Genomic DNA, 24,352 nt, shown 5'->3' on the forward strand with positions numbered 1-24,352 from the left:
ACAGTACAGACCAAACGTTTGGACACACAGTTGTGTCCAAACGTTTGGTCTGTACTGTATATATTTTTTAAAATCAGAAATTAAAAAATTACTACAGCATGATGCTTGTTATTTAAAAAAAACAGTATTGTTTATCTCCCACTTAACATTTATGCTCCACTCATGTGAAATCTCAATAAAATATATACTGAGGTTTGAATAAAAGTAGGTCAATCAGAAAAAAACCCATAATTGAACTTTGTCTTTTATTAAATCATGGACATGACTAACAGACTGAACACAGAGAAGCATTTTGTAACTAAGAATACTTAACAATTCACTAATAAATAGAAGCATGAAAAAAGAAGCGCTTGTTTTGTATCAAAATGCTTTTATACAAGCTGAACAGGCAGGAAAATGTGTTCACACGTGTAGCTGTGCTACATTTACAGTTACTGTATAAAGAGTTGCACATTTCCTGTGGGCAAAACTCATCAGCTTTCTGCAAATTGTTTGGCCCAAATACTCACCCAGCAACTTGAATTTAAATTCTTAAACCATGGTCATGCACGCTGGGCAAAGACTGCAGACCGCCAGGAATCACTGATGATTTCAGAAGGAAGAAGAAGTCAAAGTCCTCCATCTGTTTTGTTTTTTTAAAGGAAGAAAAAAAAAAGTCTCTAAAATGGCAGCGTGTCCAGGAATAACTTATCTATCACAGCAGGCGGCGGCACCAGGTCCTCCAGCTTCAGGTAGAAAATCCTCTGCAGGCCTTGGATGCACAAAGTGCGAAGTTCTGGCAGTTTCTCCAGAAGTCTGGACAGGTGGTTGGACCAGCGGTTCGGGCAGCCTCCATCCGGACCGGCGGCTTCGTTGTCTTTTAAGCACCTGACCACGTTGCACTGCAGCTCCTCGACCCGCTTTGGCTCCTTCAGCCCGTGGCGCTCTTGAGTGTTTCAAATTTAGCATTAGCAACAACCACAAGGAGATCTTTTAATTATTTTTGTAGACTGCTGAGAAAATATTACATGTATTTTTTCTGGAAATAGGCTGCAAGAATATAATTCTACCCGTTAGATGGAATTTTCTGTGGTTTTTGACACCTAAAAAAAAGCTGTACATGTAAACGTAAGGTGGGCTACGTCATCGGTTTCATTTTAGCTAACAAATGTAATAGTTCATCAAAAAAAACAGCTTTAAAGACTCAGAAAACTCTTATTCTTTAACCTGACTTCCTCAACCATATACTGTATGTTACTATTATAAACAAGTGTCTTAAAAAAGACCAGGTTATTTTCACATTTTCTCTTTTAGCTAATTGTTAGCCAAATCTTGTTTTAGCTAACCATATTTTTACTACGCTAAGGATGGTTTAATTTGTTAAGTAACCTCTTAACTTCACATCTTCACACATATCATATATGTGCCTCTATATTTTGATAAAATTTTAATAAAAGTATGCATGTACTAGCCCTATTTAGGCATTTTCAAACCGTAAATAATAGCTTAAACTTGGTTACATCACTGATATCTGCTCACTATTGTTGTCACCCCACATTTTGATCTTCATTCTAGTTTATCTGAAGTAAACATTAATGTCAAATGTCATTCATTTTATTTTCATTTCTCCTTTGAGTTCTTGACAAGTGTTAATTTTCTCGATAGGATACATCACTGAGAAATGTGGTACTTTTATTGATAAATGTTTTGATATTTTAAGCCTAAATATGTTTTTTTTACACCCAGAAGGTTCATTTTCTGCCCTTCTACTACTCATTATCCATATTCACAACCAGTAAGCCCTTCAAACTTGTAACTGAGAATTTATAATTCACTCCAAATATCCAGTTAATTAAAAATATAATTATTAAAATACTTTCTATCCTTTTATACCATGTTAGATTTGTTTTGTGTCTATATTAAGCTAACTAGGCTATGTATTCTGGACATGAACAATAATACATAATACTGAAAACAAAATCAAGTTTCAGGTTTGAATCAATCTATTATATGTTTTTATTGAAGTTTCATCTATCTGTTGCTATTAAATCAATATTGGATTTCTTTTAGCTGATTTAAAATATTTGCGTAAACATCAGTTTTTCCTTTAAGTGAAATGGTTTTAAGTTTACTTTTAGCTATTTATTTAGCCAGTTTACCCCCATTATTACTGAAACCCAGTGAATGATAACAAATCCTTCAACAATTTAATGACTTTACCAACCACTTTCCTGAATTGTTTATCTACCCTTGCCTAAAGGTATAATCCCATACATGTTTGTACCTCTATATTACATGTTGAATCAATATATCTGTAAGATAAGATGATAACTTGCTGTCGGCTTCTCAGCTAACCATGCTACTGCGAATCTTATTTTTTGGCTATTAATCACTCATCTTCATACTTGGGGTAAAATTAACTCACAGGTGCCATCTTGTGCCTGAACATTTCAAACAAAACATACTTTAAAAAGGATCAAATCACTAAAACAAATTGACAGACAGACTGAAGCAACTGAATGTGCACAAACTGTTTGCCCACCGGTGAGTAAAGCTAGGGTGCAGATGCAGGAGAAGGTGGAAACGTCCAGGTTCATCCTCTGCAGGTTGGCGGAGAACTCAACAATCCCGTCAATCCACTCCCCGAAGCCTCGCAGGCACTGTAGCCGATGCCACACCGACCCATCACAGAAGATCAGCTTCCCCTCCTCTGGGTTGGATCTGAAATGACAAGAAATCGGGTTTGTGAATGCAAACCGTACCGGGCTGTTGCACAATTGGCCCGTCCTTCCAGTTGTTGGGCAAACACTTCAAATCAGGGACAAAGACTCAAATCGAAGGCAACATGGAAACCAGTTTAGGGTTTGAAAAGGGTGTATTTGTTACCTGTACGACAGCCGCAAGACAAACAGCTCCAGGAAGGTTGAGTAGAAGAGGAGGTCTTGGTCGTGTTTAGGTAGGGTGGCAAAACCTGGGATCCTCTGCGCCCAACTCCGAATGACCTCCATCGATCTCATCAAGAGGTCGTAGAACTGTCGGACGTGTTGAGCATCGTCACCCAGCAGGTCCCCTGGACTCTCCTTGAACTTGTGGGTCACAAGGAACAACAACTGTGACTTTACTATGTGTTTAATTGACAAGGCGTGACATTAAGGCTGGTTGGTGTGGAGCGACTTACTTTGGAGTAGTCCAGGCGAGACACTGGAGGATTTGACTCTATATGTGCCCTAACCACCGCACTCAGAAGGGTGCTGCCATGTAAAAACGAGTCTGGCAAAGCTCTAGGCTTGGACGGCAGACGACCTCTTCTGCCTTTAAGGCCATCTGTCCTCACCACTGTAGAACAAAAAAAAGGCATTTATAACATTTTTAAGTTGCAGATTCTTACAGCGGTCTCCAATTCCTGTCACAAAGATTCACTGTCTTGCAACTTTTAGATGAATCCCCAGTCCAACAGAACCGAATCTTAGAAATGGCTAATAACCAGATCTCACTGAACTCAATAGGCCGAAGAGGTCATTTAGACGAGGATACCTCTGAAATGTGTCATTTGAGGACTGGAGTAAGAACTGTGTTGTCGTGGTAATACCTTCTTTGACCATTCCCACCGCCAGGCATTTCTGGAAGCGACAATACTGGCATCGGTTCCGCCGTCGCTTGTCCACAGGACAGCTTTTTGCAGCCAGGCACACATATTTGGCATTTTTTTGCACCGTTCGCTGCACCGATAAAAAAAGGAATCAAATAGATAACATGAGACAGAAAGTTCTTTCATACTCTGAAGACACAAGTCTACCAAACCCCAACCCTAATCCTACACTAGGAAATCGACACCTTCCTAAAAAAAATGGTGGAGATTTTTTTGTTGCTGTTCCCAAAATCACTTTTGGCAACAACAACGCTTCGGGCCATTATTGTAGGAAGGTGACAATGTGGTGCTGTGAACACCTCTACCGACAGAATGTGGTGCATTTTTTTGGAAACAGAACTTTTCATTTCTGAACCCAAAGCGCACGAGCATGAACGTGAACATGCAAAAGGTCTAAGCTGCCCTTTGGAACTCGTCGGCAGGACCTTTTTGCTCCTTTGGGCCGTCTGAGGCGATGGAAAATAGATTCAACAGGCAGACAGGGGCAGTCTGGGTAAACACCAGGTCGTGGTCATTCATAATTTTGAGAATCGCCCTGGGATTATGTTTCTGGCAGATGAAGGGGGGGTGCAAATTCACTTTGCAATTCATGGCACGTTGGCGCCCACTTTCATACAGAATGCATCACCTGTCAGGAGCATCTGGAATATAATATCCAATCTCAAATGGAAATTAAGAAGTCCTCTGGGTATTTTTCTTCTTTTTTTTTCTCTTCAATTATTTCAAATCAACAGCATCACCATTTCTGGGAATTTTTCTACTTTGCTTGAATAAAACTACATTTTGATAAAATGATAATAATAATAATAATAGTAATTCAAGATTAGATGTCCATAGACCTTGAAGAAGCCCTTGCAGCCCTCGCAGGTGCGGACGCCATAATGCTGACAGGCTGCGTTGTCCCCGCACACCGCGCACAGCCCCTCCGAGCTCATCGCTCCTCGCGCGGCTCCGACAGAGTTCTGGTATTCCATAAAGTGGTGGCTGTGGGAGAACTGGAGAGGGCGAGGGAAGCCCATTCCGAGGGCTTTCCCTTGTTGGTGGTGCGACCCGCAACCGCCCGCGTCTAAGTTCATGGAGACGTCAAATTTCATCTGGCAGGTGGGGTAGCGCTGGGTACCGTGCGGCGTGTGCTTCAGAGAAAACAGGGAAAATTTGGAAAGCGCGTTTTTGTACAGAGGGCCGGAACCCTCCCAGATGTGTCCATGTGGCGGGTGGAAGCCGTGCGGTGAGGGGGCGCGGTAGTAATACACGGAGCTCTGGGAGGAGAGCAAGTCATCCGAGGGGGGGGATGACTGCAGGGGAGTCTGATAGCGCGGACATCCGTGCGCATCCTCCACTTTGACGCACGGCAGCTCCGCCTGGACCGCGGGCATCTGGAAGACGCACGGCGGCTTCGCGTCGTAGCCGGCGCCGTAGCCGTCCGCGGAGTTGCCGAAACCGGGTCCGGATGAGGCAGCCGAGAGCTCGCTGTTCGTCAGGTCCATGCTGAACTTGACGAACTCCGGCGTGAGGAAGTCGCAGCTGCACTCCGCGCCGGCGCCCTGAGACGCGGGGCTGGCGCCTTGTGGCGAGGAGCTGCACTGGGTCTGGACGCACGGCATGGCCCCCTGAAAACACACACGTTCAACTTTACCGCGCGTAAACCTGACCAGGTATGTGAACTATTTCATCATCTGCTAATTTGACTATATTCTGGCTGATTCCAAAATGCTTGAAACGACTAAGCAACTTAAAAATGGAAGACATTAAGCGAGAATTTACCTTTAAGTCCGGTTTTCCAAAAGATTTAATTTCTCTCTTGGTTCTCCAGCTTGAAGGAAGAACAAAAGTCTGTTTGCAACCTTTAAATGAAAACGTTTCGGCTAAATTGGCTATTAGAGGGTCGAATTTGCTCTCGTCCACGCGAGGCTTCCGAATCCAATCCTAGTGAAGTCCGCTGTCTGTTCAGACCAGTGGGAATGACCGCTCACTTCATCTGGGCAGACTGGGCAGCAGCCGCGCTGAGGATGTGCTTTTGTTTACGCGCCGCGGCGTCTTGTGCCAAACCCTCTTTACGCACAAGTCCAGAGACAGAGGCGGAGTGGTTGGGTGGTCTGTGTGCGCACAGTGAGCGTCTCTGTGATGGAGGAGGATGGGTAGAGTTTATGTGACAGATTCTGAAGCAACAGCTAAGTAGCAATCAAGCCGAGTTTACATCTTGGACTGAAAATAAACAATTTTACATTGTGTCAGTAAAATAATAGATTTCGTGATGCGTTCTGGGCAACTTTGATATTCGTGTTTCCAATGTTACACATCAGTCAGAGTGTACCTGCGGACAATTTTCATGTCTATCCACAGATCCTCAATTAGAATTAGTCGGTCTGTACTTTGACTAGGCCATTAACACATGAACATGGTTTGATCTAAACCAGCGGTGTCCATACCTTTTCGGCCACAATTGTCAAGTTAGATGTATTCACGGCCCAAAAATACTAAAAATATTACATTATGATTTTTTTTAGATGCTTATAAATTATTATATTTTGTTAAAGACAGATTTATTTTTTATTTTATGGGAAATGTTTGTGTAAATCATTGTAAAGTCATATATATATATATATATATATATATATATATATATATATATATATATATATATATATATATATATATATATAATAATTGAACAGGATGATTTGGGTCAATCTTTGCTTGAATGTTAATTAATTAGCAAAACAACATTACAGTACGCTAATAATATTAGTAATAACTACTTTGGTTAAATTAGATAACACCTATTATGCTTTTTGTTCATCTCTTCTCTAGGGTTGCGTTTGATTATAGTGAATTTTTAAATCTCCTGAGCTTCAACTTTGCCTTTAGTCAGATTTTGTTTATAATCTGCTTTTCCAAGGGATTGGAGAGATTTGTTGACATATACAAGTTCCCACAGTCTAAAACAATCCCAGCACGAGAGCTTTTCCTTTCCCCTGCGTGCCTCCTGCCGTCAGAGAAAGCGACAGCTGGCGTCTCCTCTCATCTCTTCCTCATTATCCAAGAGGGAGATCAGAGCTACGCATTCTTTCCCTCGCTATACGTCACCGTCTGGGCCCCTCCTCTCCTCATATCTCATTGGAGGAGATCCTGGAAGTGCTGCGCTCTGATTGGCTGGGGCGAAACGTCTGTGCAGTAACGCAGGTAGCTTCCTGGGTTGTATTCGTCTTGACAGTAACGGCGACAGTTTGATTAGCAGCCGTCCAGAAGCACACCGAGCGTCATTTTCAGCCGGAACACTAGAATTCCTGTAAGTGGAGCCTGTCTGTTGGGTTTTTTCCGCCTCCGAAGTTTTATAGTCGGACTTAATATACGTTTAGACCCGTCTTGTTTGGAATGGAGCCAAAATGAGAGCAACACCTCTTTCTTCTGGTTTCTAGAGCTGTGTGACTTCAACGGTTATTCAGTCTTTTATTCCCTGATATACAGCTTGTTCTGTTAAAACCATGCATATAAAGTCTTTTGTTGAGAGTTCTTGCGGGTTCTCCTTTAAATGAAACCATGATGGGGTAATAGTGTAAGCCATAGAAGCAAGTTACAGTTTAACAACTTCCTGATGTGTGGCCATGACACAGATATAACAGTGTAGTACAACGCCGAATGTTACCTGCAGCTGTTATAAGTCAGTTAAAGTCATTAACACACCTTAAGCTCTTAAACAGACGTAATAAACTCATGTTTCTCTCTAAAAGTGGTTAAAACTAAACGGAGTTCGCCATGAGCTCACTGCTTAATCCTGGAAACCCCTCCTCTGGTGACTAATAATTACTGCAAATGCATTGCCTTTAAAACTATTCATACCCACTTTTTGTCACCACACTCACAAACAAATGTTCTGTCTCTAGATCCCTACAGCATGATGCTGCCACCACCATGTTTCACCATTTTGTGGGATGGTGTGTTTCAGGTGGTGTGCAGTTTTAATTCCAGCTTTCATCCCATCTGAGCTTCTTTGCTGCATCCAAGAAGATGGCAAACGGCTAATAAGATTTCTTATGTGCTTTTTAAAATATTTATTGTTCTTATACCATTCTATAGTTTCTTTAAATATGAGGATTGATGACAGTGACACTTATCACAAGCTGTATAGTTGAAAAATATCCACTGTTTTGCTTAATGGCCTCCTTTTTTAACCGATTCCTTTCAGTTTGAGGGTTATTAATTGTAGTCTACAGCTGCCTATATGTGGTATTTAGGGTTATGTTGTAAAGTTTTTAAAAACTATAAAAACATATATTCTAGTGGTCATTTTGAGTTGAAATGCAGCACAAATCTTCAAATGAATCTTCTGCCGTTGCTTCTACACCTGAATCTGACTAAATCAAAGCCTAGAATACAATACTCTTTTAGTTTTAGTTCTTTATTTTTCTTTAGACATTTCACATTCGATTATGTTTTAATATGTTCCTATAAACAGTGGTAGTTTTAACAGAGGATGGACTTGCAATAATTGGTTGTTTTCAGGGTTTGTTAACTCCTTATCAGCGGGAATATATTAATTTTTTTCTATTGGGAGCCACTTATCTGTTTACTTAGCTGGATCCAGGTTGACCTGTATGTCTAGCACTTTATAAAAAGAGCTTAGCTGAAAAATCCCCAGAATGTGCCAATGTTTTATGCGGATAATCGATTAATCATCCAAAAATTGATGAATCAATAACTAAATTGAACATTAGTTGCCTAGTTGGAATTAATCAAGCTAAGGTGTTACCCAGAGTCCTTCTTTTGTACGGAGATAATTTCACTTTCAGATATGTTGAGGCTTTAAAAGTCTCGTTTCTGTAGGTTACAGTCGTCATGAGTACAAACTCGTTGAAGAAAAGTTTCATAAAGCCTACCCGTTTTTAAAAAAAGGTGCATGAAAACTTTGTTTTGTGCTTACTAATCAGTTTATGGGGCTGAACCCCCCCCCCCCCCCAACAAAAAACTAAATCACTTTCTAAATCACTTGCACAAGAAGCACAAAATTACCTCATTACATGCTGAGAAGTGGCACAGTAATTCTTTTTGCTTGTACCACGTCACACGTTTCTCCAGACTGCTCCCTGACATTTTGAGCCATCTGCGGCTGTGTTTATTAAAATGCATCAGAATCTGCCTCTCTGTGTGGCGTTCCCTGGGAACCTGCATCCTAACTGCATTACAGCAGCTATGGAAATTATTTCACACCAACCCCCCTGCTGGGAGTTGAGGTCCAGCAGCTCCATCCTCTGCTTGTTAAGGTTCACGTATGAAAATATGGAAAGCGACTCGCTGGTTTCTGTGTCCAGTTTCAGGGAAGATCTATTTATTTATTTATTTTTACTTTGTTTTTTGGTTTTGTCTTTTTTTTTGGTGGTTGGGGGGTGGGAGGGGGTCAGATTTGTGCACTGGTTGTACTTTTAATTAAATTATGCTCCGATGGATGAAGGATGGACAAACTGATGAAGGAAGAGGTGGATGGATTGATGGAGAAAAAGGAATAGACTTCCCACAATGGCTTCTATTGATTTTGGTCAGAGATGATAAACAACAAACTCATGTTCTTAAATATAAATATTAATAATAAATGCAGGTTTTAGTAGTTTTTCAGTTTTGAATGGCATCACAATACATTTCTCCAACAGAATGAGATTGAAAGTACATGATGGGTTTTTCTTGACATTAGATTGGAAACCATAAACATAAAGTAGTGGTTCTTTAAAAATGACAGCAAATTTCATATTCTCATATGTTTAAGAAACGATTAATTGTCTTTTGTGTTACACTTGTGGCTCTAAACAAGTTTTAATTGGACTTATGACAAAAATGATTCTTTGGATTATAAAGGTTGCAGACCCCTGGAATAGGGAGATGGATGGATGGACAGATTAATGGATGTATAGATTGATTCTTTTTCCAGACTGTTCCTGGCCTGGGTGGTATAAAAGGTGCTGCTTTTATCTTAAATATATTCGAAAACAGTCATCTGAGGTTCTGGTGGTGTTTCTGGACTGGACTACTAAAATGATTAATGTTTGGCATGGTCTTTCTTGCTTTTACTTCCAAAGTGGAGTCAGACCTGATGAACACAAAGCTGATAAATCTGATTTGGATTCTGTTTCTTCCACTGCAGGGCTCATGGCGTTCAGAAGAGCCTTGAAACAGGCGGCGGTGGTGGGAGGCGTGGCTGTCACGACGGTCTTCGGCCTGTCACAGCTGACAGAGTACAGGAGGACGCAGGTGAGCCTCTGTTCTGATTGGCTCTTCCCATCAGAGAGGAATGTTCTTCTTCTATAAAGACGCCTTTCTGCCAGCAGGGCAAGTCCTGTCTGGATTATGGAATGTGTTGACTTGATTCTAGGTTTGTTGCTGTAAGAATTTATCACCAGGTCATCCGACCCACGGGAGTCTCAACCTCCTCCTGCTCCATTCAGCTTCTTTTCCAGATGTAGATGAATTTGTTGAGCTTCCTGGTCCTGATTAAACCTCAGTGTGAATCTGTCTAACCCCAAATTCTCCTCGCTTTCTTGTTTTTGATTGGCCGGTGAAAATCAGAGGAAATAACCGTGCCAACAGAAGAGCGCAAAGTAAACAGTGCACACGCGTTTTGGTAGCAACAAGCTAAGCTACCTTAGTATTTGTATCCCTTCAACTTTTCCACATTTTGTCACAAATCCAACCACAAACTCCAGCACATTTCAATTGAACTTTAGCTATATTAAATACTCAAAATAAATATTTTTTACTCTTGTTTTCTTTTTTTACACTAAACCGGACATGCTATGCTTTGCATAAAGTAAATAGGAAAGCGGGAAGAACACAGACAAGACTCTGTCGTCTCTACAGCACCATACTGTGAGGATGATTTTTCTACCACAGGGTCAGAAAAACAGGTTGGTTTACTTTCCAGCTGGACAGTGACCCTAAACTTCCACCCAAAGCTACAATAGAATGGTTTAGATCAACACGAATTCACAAGTTAGAATGGCCAAGTCAAAGTTTAGACCTAAATCTAAATGATAAATTGTGGCAGCTGTTAAAGCAAAAACATATTTTTAAGGGTGCACAGATTTCAGTTCATTCAACTGAATGCAAATCACAAATACATTTAAAACGTATCATAAAATGTGTCGTTCACGACGCTGCCATATCACCATATCTCAAACTAGAGACAGTGTGTTCAGGCTGACAAGCAGCTAAAATCATTGATTAGAAATCAATAGAGATTTCTAATCTCCATTGACAATACATTGGAGGTTTGTGGTTATAATTTGACAAAATGTGAAAAAAGGTCAAGTGGTATGAATACTTTTGGAAGACAGTTTAGGTTCAGAAGCCCTGGCGATCCTTGAAGACAACGTCTTCGTAGGGATATAAATAACTCCACACAAAGAGCTCCAGCTGCTTAGTTTAGATGTGAGACATAACTTTAGATTCCAGACCTTATTGGTCGCCTCAAACCTAACCTGAACTTCTGTTTTGTGTCCTGGTGGGATAATATCCTCTCCTTGCCATCGCCATCCTCTCCACCCAAGCATGGATTGGTAAGCAAGAAGTCCACCGTGATGAAATCCGACAATCTTATAAATAGTTTGTAATCATGCATGCCTTCTAATTCCTGCAATTGCACTGCTGATGAGCTGAATGTCCGTCTCGTCTTCTTCAGTCGGAGCATGTGGCTCACGGAAGTTTTCAAAACGGTCCGATTGGCCATTAGCTTCGACGCGCCGTCCTCCGACTTAACCTGATTATCGGTGCCGGCGCTTCATTCTGTGACCGAGCATCAGCGAAAAGAGACAATGATTATATCATAGGCGAGACCTAAATTACAAACGCCCGTCGTTATTTGCAAGTCAAATGGCGCGCTGGCTTCAAAGCAGCTTGATGCAATCATTTAGCCTGAGCTGCTAAACAGAAAGGTGAATACATATTTAATTAGATATGAAATTCTTCTACTGTAGCTGTGATTATTTCTTTAAATTAAGTATCTGGCTAATCAAACAGCGGTGTTTAGTCTGGAATGTGTGAAAGCGAGCAGCATGGTGGAGCAGCCACAAAGTAACCCCTCCTCACTTTCCTAACTTTTCTTTGTCACTAATCTAATCCTGAATGTGGTGGGCTTTTCTGCAGCAACACTTCACTTGCTCACCAAATCTAATGGAAAACATTATAAGCACAGAAAATGGGGTTTTGAACCAATCATTGCCTCTTAGAAACACATGTTCACTGAAGCCTTTGAGGTCTGCATGATTTTTGTTTTCTCCTTCCATCTAGAAATTCATCAGAATTTACTCATTTTATTTTTTTTACCTGATATGGGTTGAGTCACTTTATTTAGCCAAGTATAATCATAAACATTCATGTTAAAGAGTAATATGTTTGTCTAAATAAACTCTATCTCATTGACAAAAGTATGTGAACCTCCAGAATCATCCAACCATCCATCAATAGTTCATCCATCCATCAGATTTGTAAAGTACCTTGAGACGACCTCTGTTGTTAATTGGCACTATAAAAATACATTGAATTGTAAAGTCCATCAATCCTTCTATCCATCCATAAATGCATCAAATCCATCCATTCCGCCATCAAAAGTCTACCAAACCATCTAAGTGGGACTTGCTAAAAAAAGCTTCGAAGGACGGCAGCCAGTAATCATCCTGCTTACGTCCACCTCAACTGAATCCTTACTACAGGAAGGAGAAGTTACACTACTCTTATGAACTAATGTCCATGTCTTTGCTAATTAAAGGAGGGTTTTGTTTTTTTTAGCTTAGCTCCTTCTGCACAACAAAGCAGTATATTGCTCTCTTTACTGTAGGTCAGACATTCCATCTACCACACCATACACCTGTGACTCGTGAGCAATACAAGAAGACTTAGAGGTAACAATCCACCTTTCTTCCTGTTGAGATCCATGACCTCAGATTTAGAGAAATCTTACTAGTTGATTCACACTTGGCTGCAAACCTCTCCACCATAAACAGAACCACAGGCTTTAAATAAAGAATATTTGAGGCCCTGAGGCACCTGAATTAATTAGGTGGTTACAGATCTTGTTCATGAACAAACAAGACGTCCCCCCTTGAGGAGTCCAGCCTGCCTTATAAACAAAACCTAAATTTGTATTATACCAAGTCAGGCCTGGTAGTGTTAGGTATCTACCTTGGCACCAGATTTCCCCCCCAACACATCCCACAAAACTTCTTAAACCAGTGATCTAAAAAAAATACAAGCTAACAACGAAAGTCTTTGACCTTCCACCAGAATAAAAATAGGGTCCAGTGTTTTATGGTCAGAATAAAAGCTACAGACTTTAGTTCAAAATTCTCAAAAATGTGATGTACAACCGAGAAGACTGAATAAAGTTATATTTCCAAGCAATGTAGCTTGATTCAGCCTGTAAAAGATGGTGGTGGTATCATGGCATGGGCCTGTTTCTCTTATTTAGTACAATGAATTCTTCATTACTGGATGTGTTCTGCATCACCGGAGCGCATTAGAGCAAAAGGATCGGAACCATTCTGTAATTAATAGTGGTGGTGAGACCATGGTACGGCCTGTTTTGCAACTTCTTGGTTTACTTGGAAAATAGAAAGATGCATCATGGCAGAAGCCCTGAAGATGATCTTAAATTTATGTTTTGGAAATCAACCACTTCAATTGAAAAGAGATCTGGAAGGTCAAAGATAACGGGAAAGTACTCACCAAGTCACCAACGTCCAGTGGAAGATTTCCCTAAAGAGATTTTTAGCAGTGATCCAAAGTTCCTGGAACTATTCAGCAGAGTTTACAACTAAACTCAGAGGTTCACAAACTTTTGCCACTCACTAATAATTCAAATTTGTGGCGCTCAGAAACCGAGTAGTCTCACTGCACAACCAAAACAAATTCATAATGTATGAAAATGATTGCAAGTCATTATGCATTACATCACGTCAGCTCAAGGGCTGATTATAATGCCACAATAATGTACCTGCAATGTGCTTACGATGTTTCAGAGCATCTCAAGCAAAGTGTTGCTCTCTCTTCTTCTGCACCATCTTTAAAATAGAGACCACTATTAAAGATAAAAGGCATCAACGTGGTTGCACTTACAGGCGGGTTGGACTTGTGTGTCCCATCCAGGCTCAGTTGGTGCGCGTGACAGCTGAAGCAGAACTGAAGGTCCCTTTTGCAAACGAGCTTCCCTCCAGGGAGGCCCAACTCGCAGCGTTGCAAGACACTCCGGAGTTCGACGTTCTGATTGTCGGAGGAGGGGCCACAGGAGCCGGATGTGCCTTAGACGCCGTCACCCGGAGTAACATTCCTCTTTGCTTTTAGACCTCTCCTGCCTGGCCTATCAAACACGACTTTGATGAAGTCTTTCTTTACCTTATAGACCTCAAAACTGCCCTCGTAGAGCGAAGCGACTTCTCTTCGGGGACGAGCAGCCGGAGTACAAAGCTCATCCACGGTGGAGTGCGTTACCTACAGAAGGCCATCATGAAGCTAGACTACGAACAGGTTCATTCACATCTTGCTTGCTCTTGGTTTTGTTGCTCCTTTTTTATGCATCGTCTCACTTTGCTTGTTATGTACGGACATCTCAGTACATGATGGTGAAAGAGGCGCTGCATGAGCGAGCCAACCTGCTGGAGATTGCCCCTCATCTTTCAGCGCCATTACCCATCATGCTTCCGGTGTACAAGTAAGAGTCCAAATCCGACCAACTGCTTGTTTATGTCTATTGTCTTCACTAGAATGGGATTTTATTTACAGATGGTGGCAGTTGCCTTATTATTGGGCAGGAATAAAGATGTACGACGTGGTGGCTGGGATCCACTGCCTGAAGAGCAGCTATCTCCTGAGTAAGTCCAAAGCTCTGGAGTATTTCCCCATGCTGAATAAGGACAAGCTGGTAGGAGCCATCGTCTATTACGACGGTGAGTAAAGGCTCCTTTATCACCTTTGTAGTTTAATGTATACATAAAAAAGCAGCTGAGTCTGACTTAACAGGGTTAATATGGGTTTGATAGTTTACATATCTTATTGTTTATATCAACAATGCCTACCTCTATCCATGCCCTTTATTTTTCTGAACTACCATCAGCTCTTATTGATGACCTGAAATACTGCAACAGCTTAAAACTGAACAGAATTATTCCTTGCTAGACAACATACTCTGAAAATTTTGTTCGGTCAAACCTTTATTGTTTCTTGAATTTAGCCTTTATGGAATGTGTGAAGACTTAGACCTTTGTTGAAATAAAGTGGAGTATTTTTTTATCATTATAACATAAATCCCGGGGAGGTATTTATGTTATATATGGGAACAAAATTAAATAAGACATCATTCTTTTTTTCTTTTCAAATGGTAAATTTGTCAAGAGATATTAAAATGAACATAGATTTTCTGAATAAAGCCATAAAGGAGGTTAAAGACGAAAACGTCCTGAGGCTTTTCCATCTCCACCAGCTCTGAAAAATATGTTGACAGGTTGGTGGGAGGCAACAAGGGTTGCATGTTCCTTTTTTGGGGGGGGACAAAGAGGACCAAAGCACATGTTATGCTCTATCGCAGCATGAGAAGACCGCTGCACTGAAAACAAAGTCACACTATCTGTTGGTCATGCAGACTGCACTGACTATCATTTGTTCTGTTATAATCCTTTTATTTTACCTTTTAGTCAGCTTTTAGAAGAGAACAGAGACAGAAGTACTGATTCCTCATTGAGGTTATGTTTGATTTCCATATCCTTCCCCTCCTCCATCAAATGCTCTGAGGAAAGGGGAGGGGGCAGCGCAGGATGGTGGAGGATCGGAGCGTCTTTTCTCCAATTATTCCGTCTGGAACAATCACGCCCGTGACATTTAGAAACCTGACCTTCTCTTCCGGCGCTGAAGAGAAGCGTCGTGGTGGTCTGGCAGAACGACAAGCTCTCTCTCCCTCCTGCCGCAGCCGACAACAGAGCTTCGTTTTGCTCTCGCAGAAACTGGACAGCAAACATGTAATCCTCTCACTGAATTACCTTTGGTGTGTGTCTACATTTGCCTTTAACATGCCACTAAAGTACCTTCAGTGTGTCAAGTCCGCTGAAGGTACACCTGGTCTGAAGACCCTCGCAATCCAATAGTTTATTTCTTTTGGCGCTTCGGTTATTATTCTTACAAATCTTCCTGAGGTAAACACATTCACAATGTATCTAATGTCTTATTGCATGTCTCGTTCTCCAACAAAGAGTAAAACAAAACTTAATTGTCAAAGACTGTTTGTCATCAGTGTGAAACCTCACCACTAAGAAGAACCAAGAGGAAAGATCTTCCTGCTTGTGGGTCTTCACTTCCTGGACCTCAGTTCTGCCCTTTGTACAATCAGACTCTTGCCAATAAAGCATCTGTCTTCCATTAGGGTCTTGAGATTTTGACACTTGGCCACATTCTGTTAGGTACCACAGCATCATCATTTTGCTCTCCGTCCTCATCAGGTCAACACAATGACGCCCGGATGAACCTGGGCATCGCGCTGACAGCCGCCCGCCACGGTGCGGCCGTCGCCAACTACACTGAGGTGGTTCACCTTCTGAAGACCAAAAACCAGCAGACTGGCAGGGAGAAGTTGTGCGGCGCCCACTGCAGAGACGTCCTCACAGGTGAGGGCTGCGAAGTCAGTCGTAGAACTGATTTCTCATTAGGGTTTTCACTGAGGTGTTTGGAGATGATCGCTTTGCTTTCCAGGGAAGGAGTTTGACGTGAGGGCCAAATGTGTGATCAACGCCACCGGACCCTTCACCGACTCTCTGAGGCAGATGGACAAGCAGGAGACCACCAAGATCTGCCAGCCAAGTGCAGGTGTCCACATCGTCATGCCGGGATACTACAGGTACCATGGAAATGCAACTCAACGCCTGGTGTAAAAATGAAGGTTTTGATGCTGTTTCATATTCATTAACCTGTTCATTGTTTGTTCCTCTGTGTTTTCCCATTCCCCTTCTGCAAATAGTGCACTAGCTAAACTATAATCTGACCTTCACTTACAGGTGTAGGACAATCTTCTCAGGTTGAGAAGCAGCTCAGCAATAGAGTGGTTTTGTTGAAGTGGGAGGCTTTAAAGTTCAGCTCAGCTTATTGAGTAAAACCCGAGGGAGCGCGAGCCCTTTGAACACAAATGCCAACCACCTAATTTTCTTCTTCATCTTTGGCGCTCACCTCACTCTGCCCCCTCATATTCGTTCCTTCCTCCTTCCCTCATCCTTTATGCTACATTGTCCTGTCTTTCACTAGCTCTAGCTTTAAAAATATTCACACCCTCTTCCATTCAGCCCCGACAATATGGGCCTTTTGGATCCGGCTACGAGCGACGGCCGCGTCATCTTCTTCCTGCCCTGGGAGAAGATGACCATCGCTGGGACCACCGACACCCCCACCAACGTGACAGCCCACCCCATACCGGGGGAGGATGACATCAACTTCATCCTGAGGGAGGTGCGCAACTACCTCAGCCCAGATGTGGAAGGTACTGGACTCGGCTCATGTTTCTGATGCCTCCTTGGTTGTCCACTGAATATAAACACGGCTGCGCTTTGTGTTCAGTGCGGAGAGGAGATGTGCTAGCAGCCTGGAGCGGCATCCGCCCACTGGTGACCGATCCCAACTCCAAAGACACCCAGTCCATCTGCAGGAACCACATCGTCAGCATCAGTGACACCGGACTGATCACCATCGCAGGTCAGCTCGGCCCACCACGCAGCTTGAAAACTCTTCAAGACATAATGAGTTGCTCTGATGCAGCATTCTGTGTGTACAGGGGGGAAGTGGACAACCTACCGCGCTATGGCCCAGGAGACGATAGATGCAGCAGTAAAATTCCTCCACCTCCCAGCTAGACCCTGCAGGACGGTGGGACTGATGCTGGAGGGGGCGAAGGACTGGACACCAACCCTCTTCATCCGACTGGTACAGGACTACGGCCTGGAGGAGGAGGTACATCTCCATTTCATTTAATGATTTGGCAAACCTTCGAAGAGTTGACTTTAATGTCAGAATTCAGAGAAAAAAAGCAATTAGCACCTGGTGGAACTGCGCCTGTCGTAAGAACTACTCAGTACAACGCTCTTAAAAACGTTAAAGGGTTATTGGAGAAACATTATGAAGTTGAAGGCGGAGTTTCAGAAGGAGCACAAGCTTCTTAAAGAGACAAAGGCCCAATTTCAAGCCGTTAAATTGCAAAGTCAAATTTCTTTCAAGTCATGTTTGATATATAAAGTGTTTGCATAACTGAAGGTAGCAGCTACTTGACTGTGCTATAAAATGGCAAGATATGCCTGGAAACACACGATATTGAATTTGAGTTGTTTTCTATGATCCATCAGAATAACATTTAGCTGGATTCCTCCATGAGAATTTCTCCCAGTTTCTCCAAACTGAGATTGCTCCGATTGTCTTCCAGGGGTAAAATCCTCCTAAACGCGCTCATTAGAAAACAAGCCCACCTACAAACAATCATGCCAAGAGTCTCAGTGAGACTGAAGACATTTCTCCGGCAGCAGTCCTGGAGCTGACATTAAAGCTTCTTTTGACATTTGTTCGACACAAAAAAAAAAATCTAAGTCATGCAGAAATGCAATGAAAGATGCCCAATTCATCAATACCTTCATATAAGGATACATTGATTGGATCTGCAATAATTAGCCAGTTGTTTTGATTAAAAGCATCAGACCATAGTTTCATGAAGAAAAAGAGCCTGCAGTAAACTTCCCCCTCATTAGAAGCTCCAGTAGCAGCTGCTGTGTTCTCAGGAATATTCCTAAAGGTCACCAGATATCTGGACAGGGTTTGACCTTTCACATGATCGACAAGGCAGCCATCTCAGTAGCAAATAGGCCCCTGTGTTCTCTAAATATATGACACCTCGCTGATCAAGCGGCGCCGTCATTTATTGTTAATTTGCAAAGATGTGAAATTGATCAGCTGAATACGGGAAACTGTAAAACGCATTAGTTTGGCGTTGGCATTAGTAGCAGGAGGATCCTGTCTGACGAATTTATAAAAGATGAACTTTGACTGAATTAGAGTGCTGCCAGAAAGCATCCACTCATCGAAACATGCCGCTTCAGCCAAAATCCAAACTTCCAATTGATCATTTTACAAAAAAACCTTCTGATGCTGCCAATAAACCGGATTAAGCTCGTTACAGTTTCATTTTGTTATTAAGGTCTATTTTGTATGTTTTTAAAGAAAACTTCCAAGTACTTTAAGAAAAAGTTTTAAAGTTTTGGAACTGGAAGCTTTCCAGTAGAACTATATGTAAACTGCATATACGTATAATATGCATACAAGAACGACAACGTAGCGTTAGCATCTTCAAAAACGTCCTGATCTTAAGAGGTTTAGACAACTCCTTCTGCATAACCGTAAAAATCAACATAAAAAGGGATGTTATTTGTTCAATTATCAAAAGGATTGTTTATGTAGAAGGTGAAGAGCAGGGGTCTTAACATGGAGCCCAGAGGAACTCTTATATAGCGGGAGAAAGAGCAAACGCAACCAGTGTAATAGACATTATGTTCGAGATGACCAATAATTTAAAAACAAACTTTCAGCACTTGCAAACTTCTTGAGTTTGTAACTTACAGGCTTTTCAAGAACTCTGAAGAAACACACAATTTTGATGTGCCGGCAGTTAATAACATGTAGGGGATCTTGTAAGGGAGACCAAATAGTATATTAATTATAAAAACATTTTATATGGATTCTACATTAAATTCTGGAGCTACTTAATGAAATACGTATCAGGGTGTCATAAATGATTCATTTCTGTGAGTAATTCTAATTTTTTGCTGCAGGTTGCTCAACATTTGGCCACAGCATATGGTGGCAAAGCGTTTGATGTTGCCAAAATGGCTCAGGTTACAGGCCAAAGGTGGCCGATCGTTGGGAAACGTCTGGTGTCCGAATTCCCCTACATCGAAGCAGAGGTAAAACCGTTTCTCAGACTGGGATCCTTCTGGTTCCACGTCCTGGAAGTGTCTGAGACCTTGTCATCCTTTCCCAGGTCCTGTACGCCATCAAGGAGTACGCCTGCACCGCCATCGACGTCATGGCGCGACGGACACGGCTCGGCTTCCTGAATGTGCAGGCCGCAGACGAAGCTCTCCCGAGGATTGTCCAAATCATGGGCAAAGAGCTTAACTGGAGTCAGGAGAAGAGGACGGTATGGGACATTCAATGGAGAGGTGATGTCCGTTTTGATTAATTGATTTCATTTAGATTGAACGAAGTTCTGTCTCTGACGTGAAATCCAGGAGGAACTTGAAGCAGCGAAAATGTTTCTGTACCACGAGATGGGCTACAGGTCTCGATCGGAGCGGCTCACAACGTCATCCGAGATCCACCTGGACTACCAGGACGTGATGAGGTAACCGCTATCGTCCCTTTTCTTTCATTTTCTAAAGCCTGATTGTTTTCATGTGCTTTCATAAATCATGAGCTGTTCCACAGGTACAAGAACCGCTTCCACAAGTTTGACAAAGAGTCGAAAGGCTTCATCACCACAGTCGATGTCCAGCGAGTATTACAAGTGAGTTTCCCCTCAGTCTTTTTTTTTTTTGTCCTCTCTTCCTCATGAGGTGCCATTGATCCCCCGTTTTCCTCTCGTCTGTAGAGCATCAACGTCTACATTGACGAGAACGCGCTCCACGAAATCCTCAACGAGGTGGACCTCAATAAGAACGGACAAGTTGAATTCAACGAGTTCCTGAAGGTAGCGCAACACTCAGATTCTGGTTGTCGACCTTTTAGAAACAAGATCCAAACCGTTAAACTGGGCTACAGCTCAGATGCCTGCAGGTGGAGGAGGCAAATTAAAATAAACCCAAGATAATTAATAGATTAGAAATTGTTTTAATTAAGCTGTTCTCCTGATTTGTTTAAATAGTGGCTTCTGTGATTAAAGATTTGTACAAAGCCTCAAAGTAAAAATATCTTCTGTTACATCAGCATAATCTCACACTGAACGATTTAGAACAATCCAACCTTTGATTTATTTATCACTATGCACTAAGGGTCTCGTATGTTTTGGATCAGTTTTCAGTTTAGTGTTCACCCAACCTTTATGAAAATGTCAAAATGAGTTTATAAGCCAACGTGCAATTACTAATAGAAAACTGTACTTAAGATCTCAGAGAAACAGTCCCTCAGCATCACCGATCCTCCACCGTGCTTCTAGTTTTACGTTTCCCCGTCTTGGCAAATTTTGATTTCCAAATAGTTGGGATCGTGATTCTACCAAGAGTCCCAATGACAACTCATTTTGAACTTTGTGACTGTCGACAATTTATTCATTTATTTTTTTAAATCTCTTGATATTGTATTTTGTCGTGGGCAGAGAAACAGGCCCACAGCATCATAGAGCCACTGATGTACTTTAAAAGTAGGGATGAGGTGGTTTTGATTTGACATGTTTCCTGTGTCTGTGAGAGTTCATGAGAGAGGCTGGCAAAATGCATCACAGTCACTTGTGGCTAACAGGTGGGTAAAGTTTTTTTCCCCCCACATATTTATTCTTTGTTTCACCCTGGAGTTTTTATTGCTATAAAGCTGAATGTCTGTCCCATCTGACTGAAGAAGATATTCCCCTGAAAGTCCAATAAATCCCAGTTGTTTACGTTCATAGTGGTAGGACATAATTAGATTTTTCTGAAACACCATCTGAACAGAAGTTGTTTAGAGGCACTGCACATCTGGCTAATTTGAATGGCAGCTTCTCATGTCTTTTCGCTGTGAAGAAATGGATCTAATGTATTCAGCTAATGTCGAAAAAACACAATTTCACAATTGTAGTGCTTCAATAGAAAAAAAAAAAAAAACGCAATTAAGTACGTTTGTTCGTGAGATATTTTCCTCCAGATACTTCCTGTCGGCGGTAACATCCGGTTGTCGATCAGGTGACTCTTGTGACGCGAAAAAAAGACTTTCCATTTCAGTTTTGTGAAGTAAACCCATTTTGATAGCAGCAAAAGTTTTCGTGGAAAAACAAGATTTTTTTTTTCTGAAATTGCCATGTTTATATGAAGCCGATTTGTTTTCAAAGCACAGCGATAAATTACTAATTAAAGTCCCTCTGATCAACTTAAGTTAAGTTTTTTATTGTAAAAAAGAAAAAAAAATTATTACATCTGATTGTTAAACGTAGCGATGGAACAATAACCCCAGAAGATGTATAGCCTAGCTTAAGTTGACCGAAACGCAGTAATTGTTCTTTTAGCAGAGCGCCCTCTGACCTCAGGTTGCCAGGTTACCCCGTCTGAACCGGCTTTCTGCTCTTCCCTCCGCAGCTGATGAGCGCCGTGAAGAAGGGACAAGTGTCCGACAGCCGCCTGGCCATCCTCTTGAAGTCGGCCGAGGCCACGCTGGACACGAGAAAGGCGGTGACGGTGGACCGCAGTGGTGGAGGACTCTGAGCCTGAGAGGGTATATGCAAATGGTTCCATTTGAATCACAATAACGCAATCAGGCTCGCAGCGGGATGAGCTTGACCAAATCAGGCGCTGCATTTTTAGGGGGAAATTTGATCTAATGATTGAAGTCCGGGAGATAAATCCTGTGCCTGTGATCGCAAGAAAATGTTTCCCATTTAATACAAAACCTTTTTGACATTTAGTGTCTCTAGAATCACTCCGTATTTCACAGAATCAACACTGATTGTGGATTAAAGATGTACTTTATTTTGTGCAGCGAACTGAATGTTCGCTGCCAAGAAAAGAAAGGATTTCAAAAGTCAAAGTTCACACGTGCAAATTATTTACACTGAAAGGCTTCACTTAATTGAAATATTAAAGTAAATGAAATGTGTGTCCTCTTAGAATAAACAGGAAGGAATCCTTGTATTGACTCTGTTTGTGGAGCCTTGTCACACTGCAGCTAGTTAGAAATGAAAATCTATTTCATGTTAAGGTTGGACCCTATAGATGCTCATCAGTACTTTATATGTTCTTTAAATGTATTAAAACAGCCCGGTCTTATTGTTCCGACACTATAACAGATTTAAGTATATTTTTAATGTGTGCAGTATCTTCATTTTTACCAAAAATGATCAAATTCTTCTGCTTGAATTGTTTTCAGATGAAAGAAGTTGTTGCAGACATTGAACTGAGCAGTTGGTAATACGCAGCGATGCTTTAATACATGTAAAGACACGCATTTAAAGTTTCGCAGTCTTCCCAATACTGTAGCCCAATACTTCCTACCAATGCTTCAGGAGCTTACTTCTGATTGGTCAGTAGAGATTCGAGGCATGACTTGTGACCAATGAGTGATTAATTTGGTTTTTTCCAAATCGATAAGAAACATAATCGTCATTTGCATCTAAAAAGGAAGGAAATCAATTCTGTATTGATGTAATACTGAATTCAGCTTTCAACTTTTAAAAAAAAATGAGACGATTAGATGCAAATATGTACAAACAAAACTGTAGGCTGACATGCAGTAGCCTTCAGCGAGCCTCTGCTATTATTCTGGATCGGATATTTGAGGGAAAAAAAAAAAAAAAAAGACACTCCCTAAAGCATAATGCTGCCATCAGTGTGGGAATTATGTTTTATTGTATAAATGATCTCTTTAGACAAATATTGCTTTGTAATAATTCTCTCATTCAGCCACATCAGCAACACAATGCACCTTTTTTTAAAGCACTCCTGCTGCCCTCCTTTTATTTTCATTTTGTTTTCAGGTGATCACACTGTCTACAAGCTGCAGTCACTGATGTTTACAAGCTTTCAGCTTTTCGATTTGATCTTTTTTTTTTTTTTACCTATTATTCTTTTATTCACTATGCTTGGGTATATACATAAAATATACTTGGTGAAGGTTGTTTCTTAAAGCAAACAATTATTCTTAACATACGAAATTCTGTTCTATGGGGTATCAAAGGTGTCGAGATTTAATTAGAAAAACAGTAAGTGCTTTAAAAAAAAACAACAGAATTTATGAAATTGGTATTTGAAGAAGGGTTAAAATCCTGTAAAATTATTACATTTAAATTTTCTTTTAAATAATAATACTGTTAGTCCTGTCCACAAGTGTAATTTCAGAATGTGTTGCAGCACCTCATTTGAAAATGTTATCAATTCATTAAGGAACTGTTTATTTTTTAAATGAATGATTTGTAACAATTGTTTATGAATTGACCAAGTAATGTTTAATTATTTATATTTTTAGTGAATTGTGGCATGTTTGGACCTCCATACAAACATTTAAAATTGAAGAATAAACGTGGAGTTTCATCCCCCCCCCCATTTTCTTTTCATGTTTCTGTTGGAGAACAATATTTCTACATGCTGGCTGATGCTTTGTTGTTTATTCAACATTTTTCAGGTGTAAATGTTTCATGCTGTGATGAATGTATGCCATGTGCCTTCACTATGATTTTATTGTCACTCAAAGCGCACAAAGTCTATAAATTGTTTGTATTTAAACATTTGTTACATAAATGACATTTATAAATCGTATTGTACTTTGAATTTTCTGTCTCAGATATTTTACCTGCCAATTTTAAGGATATTTTAAGGATTAAAAGGATAATTTTAAAAAGTGTCTCAATTCAAGAAGAAAAAACTCTTTCATATTTGGATACAACATAAAATTGTGTACATAGGAGTTCATCATATATCTTCAACACCTTAGAAAACCATGATATCTAATTGAGAAAATTAAATTAAAGATGATTTTGTTTGCTTTAGATTTTCA

General features: G+C 41.0%; 2 protein-coding genes across 5 annotated transcripts; one reads left to right on the forward strand and one right to left on the reverse strand.

The window, feature by feature from the left end:
* Positions 1-231: 231 nt before the first annotated feature.
* Positions 232-6,171, reverse strand: LOC116715594 (nuclear receptor subfamily 4 group A member 2-like). 2 transcript variants are annotated; one of them, XM_032556059.1, is made up of 7 exons: positions 5,393-6,171; positions 4,468-5,238; positions 3,569-3,698; positions 3,158-3,315; positions 2,866-3,065; positions 2,522-2,700; positions 660-925 (listed from the first exon to the last, which is right to left on the reverse strand). In XM_032556059.1, the coding sequence occupies exons 2-7, from the start codon at positions 5,230-5,232 to the stop codon at positions 660-662; spliced, it is 1,698 nt and encodes a 565-aa protein (XP_032411950.1). In that variant the 5' UTR covers positions 5,233-5,238; positions 5,393-6,171. The 2 variants fall into 2 exon arrangements, with proteins under 2 accessions (XP_032411952.1, XP_032411950.1); XM_032556061.1 differs by having other exon boundaries at positions 232-925; positions 4,468-6,170.
* Positions 6,172-6,776: 605 nt separating this feature from the next.
* On the forward strand, positions 6,777-24,126 carry gpd2 (glycerol-3-phosphate dehydrogenase 2 (mitochondrial)). Of its 3 annotated transcripts, XM_032556795.1 has the most exons (18): positions 6,778-6,917; positions 9,762-9,868; positions 11,164-11,172; positions 13,757-13,928; positions 14,010-14,134; positions 14,221-14,318; positions 14,390-14,553; positions 16,096-16,260; positions 16,346-16,490; positions 16,930-17,123; positions 17,201-17,335; positions 17,415-17,590; positions 19,453-19,584; positions 19,662-19,820; positions 19,912-20,024; positions 20,108-20,186; positions 20,271-20,369; positions 21,943-22,068. In XM_032556795.1, exons 2-18 carry the CDS (start codon positions 9,767-9,769, stop codon positions 22,066-22,068), a joined length of 2,193 nt encoding a protein of 730 aa, XP_032412686.1. In that variant the 5' UTR covers positions 6,778-6,917; positions 9,762-9,766. The 3 variants fall into 3 exon arrangements, with proteins under 3 accessions (XP_032412688.1, XP_032412686.1, XP_032412687.1); XM_032556797.1 differs by lacking the exon at positions 11,164-11,172 and having other exon boundaries at positions 6,777-6,917; XM_032556796.1 differs by lacking the exon at positions 6,778-6,917 and having other exon boundaries at positions 9,767-9,868; positions 21,943-24,126.
* The last annotated feature ends 226 nt before the right edge of the window (positions 24,127-24,352 follow it).

The sequence above is a fragment of the Xiphophorus hellerii genome, chromosome 24 (assembly GCF_003331165.1).
Source record: "Xiphophorus hellerii strain 12219 chromosome 24, Xiphophorus_hellerii-4.1, whole genome shotgun sequence".
Lineage (NCBI taxonomy): Eukaryota > Metazoa > Chordata > Actinopteri > Cyprinodontiformes > Poeciliidae > Xiphophorus > Xiphophorus hellerii.

Excerpts from the sequence above, each read along its gene's own strand:
- LOC116715594 (XM_032556061.1), bottom strand. The coding sequence starts at position 5,232 with ATGCCGTGCGTCCAGACCCAGTGCAGCTCCTCGCCACAAGGCGCCAGC. Across the intron at positions 3,316-3,568 it reads GGTGGGAATGGTCAAAGAAG|TGGTGAGGACAGATGGCCTT; the intron begins GTATTACCACGA and ends TTTGTTCTACAG. Across the intron at positions 926-2,521 it reads CACCCTAGCTTTACTCACCG|AGCGCCACGGGCTGAAGGAG; the intron begins GTGGGCAAACAG and ends GAAACACTCAAG.
- gpd2 (XM_032556795.1), top strand. The coding sequence starts at position 9,767 with ATGGCGTTCAGAAGAGCCTTGAAACAGGCGGCGGTGGTGGGAGGCGTG. Across the intron at positions 13,929-14,009 it reads CTTAGACGCCGTCACCCGGA|ACCTCAAAACTGCCCTCGTA; the intron begins GTAACATTCCTC and ends TTTACCTTATAG. Across the intron at positions 20,025-20,107 it reads GACTACCAGGACGTGATGAG|GTACAAGAACCGCTTCCACA; the intron begins GTAACCGCTATC and ends GCTGTTCCACAG.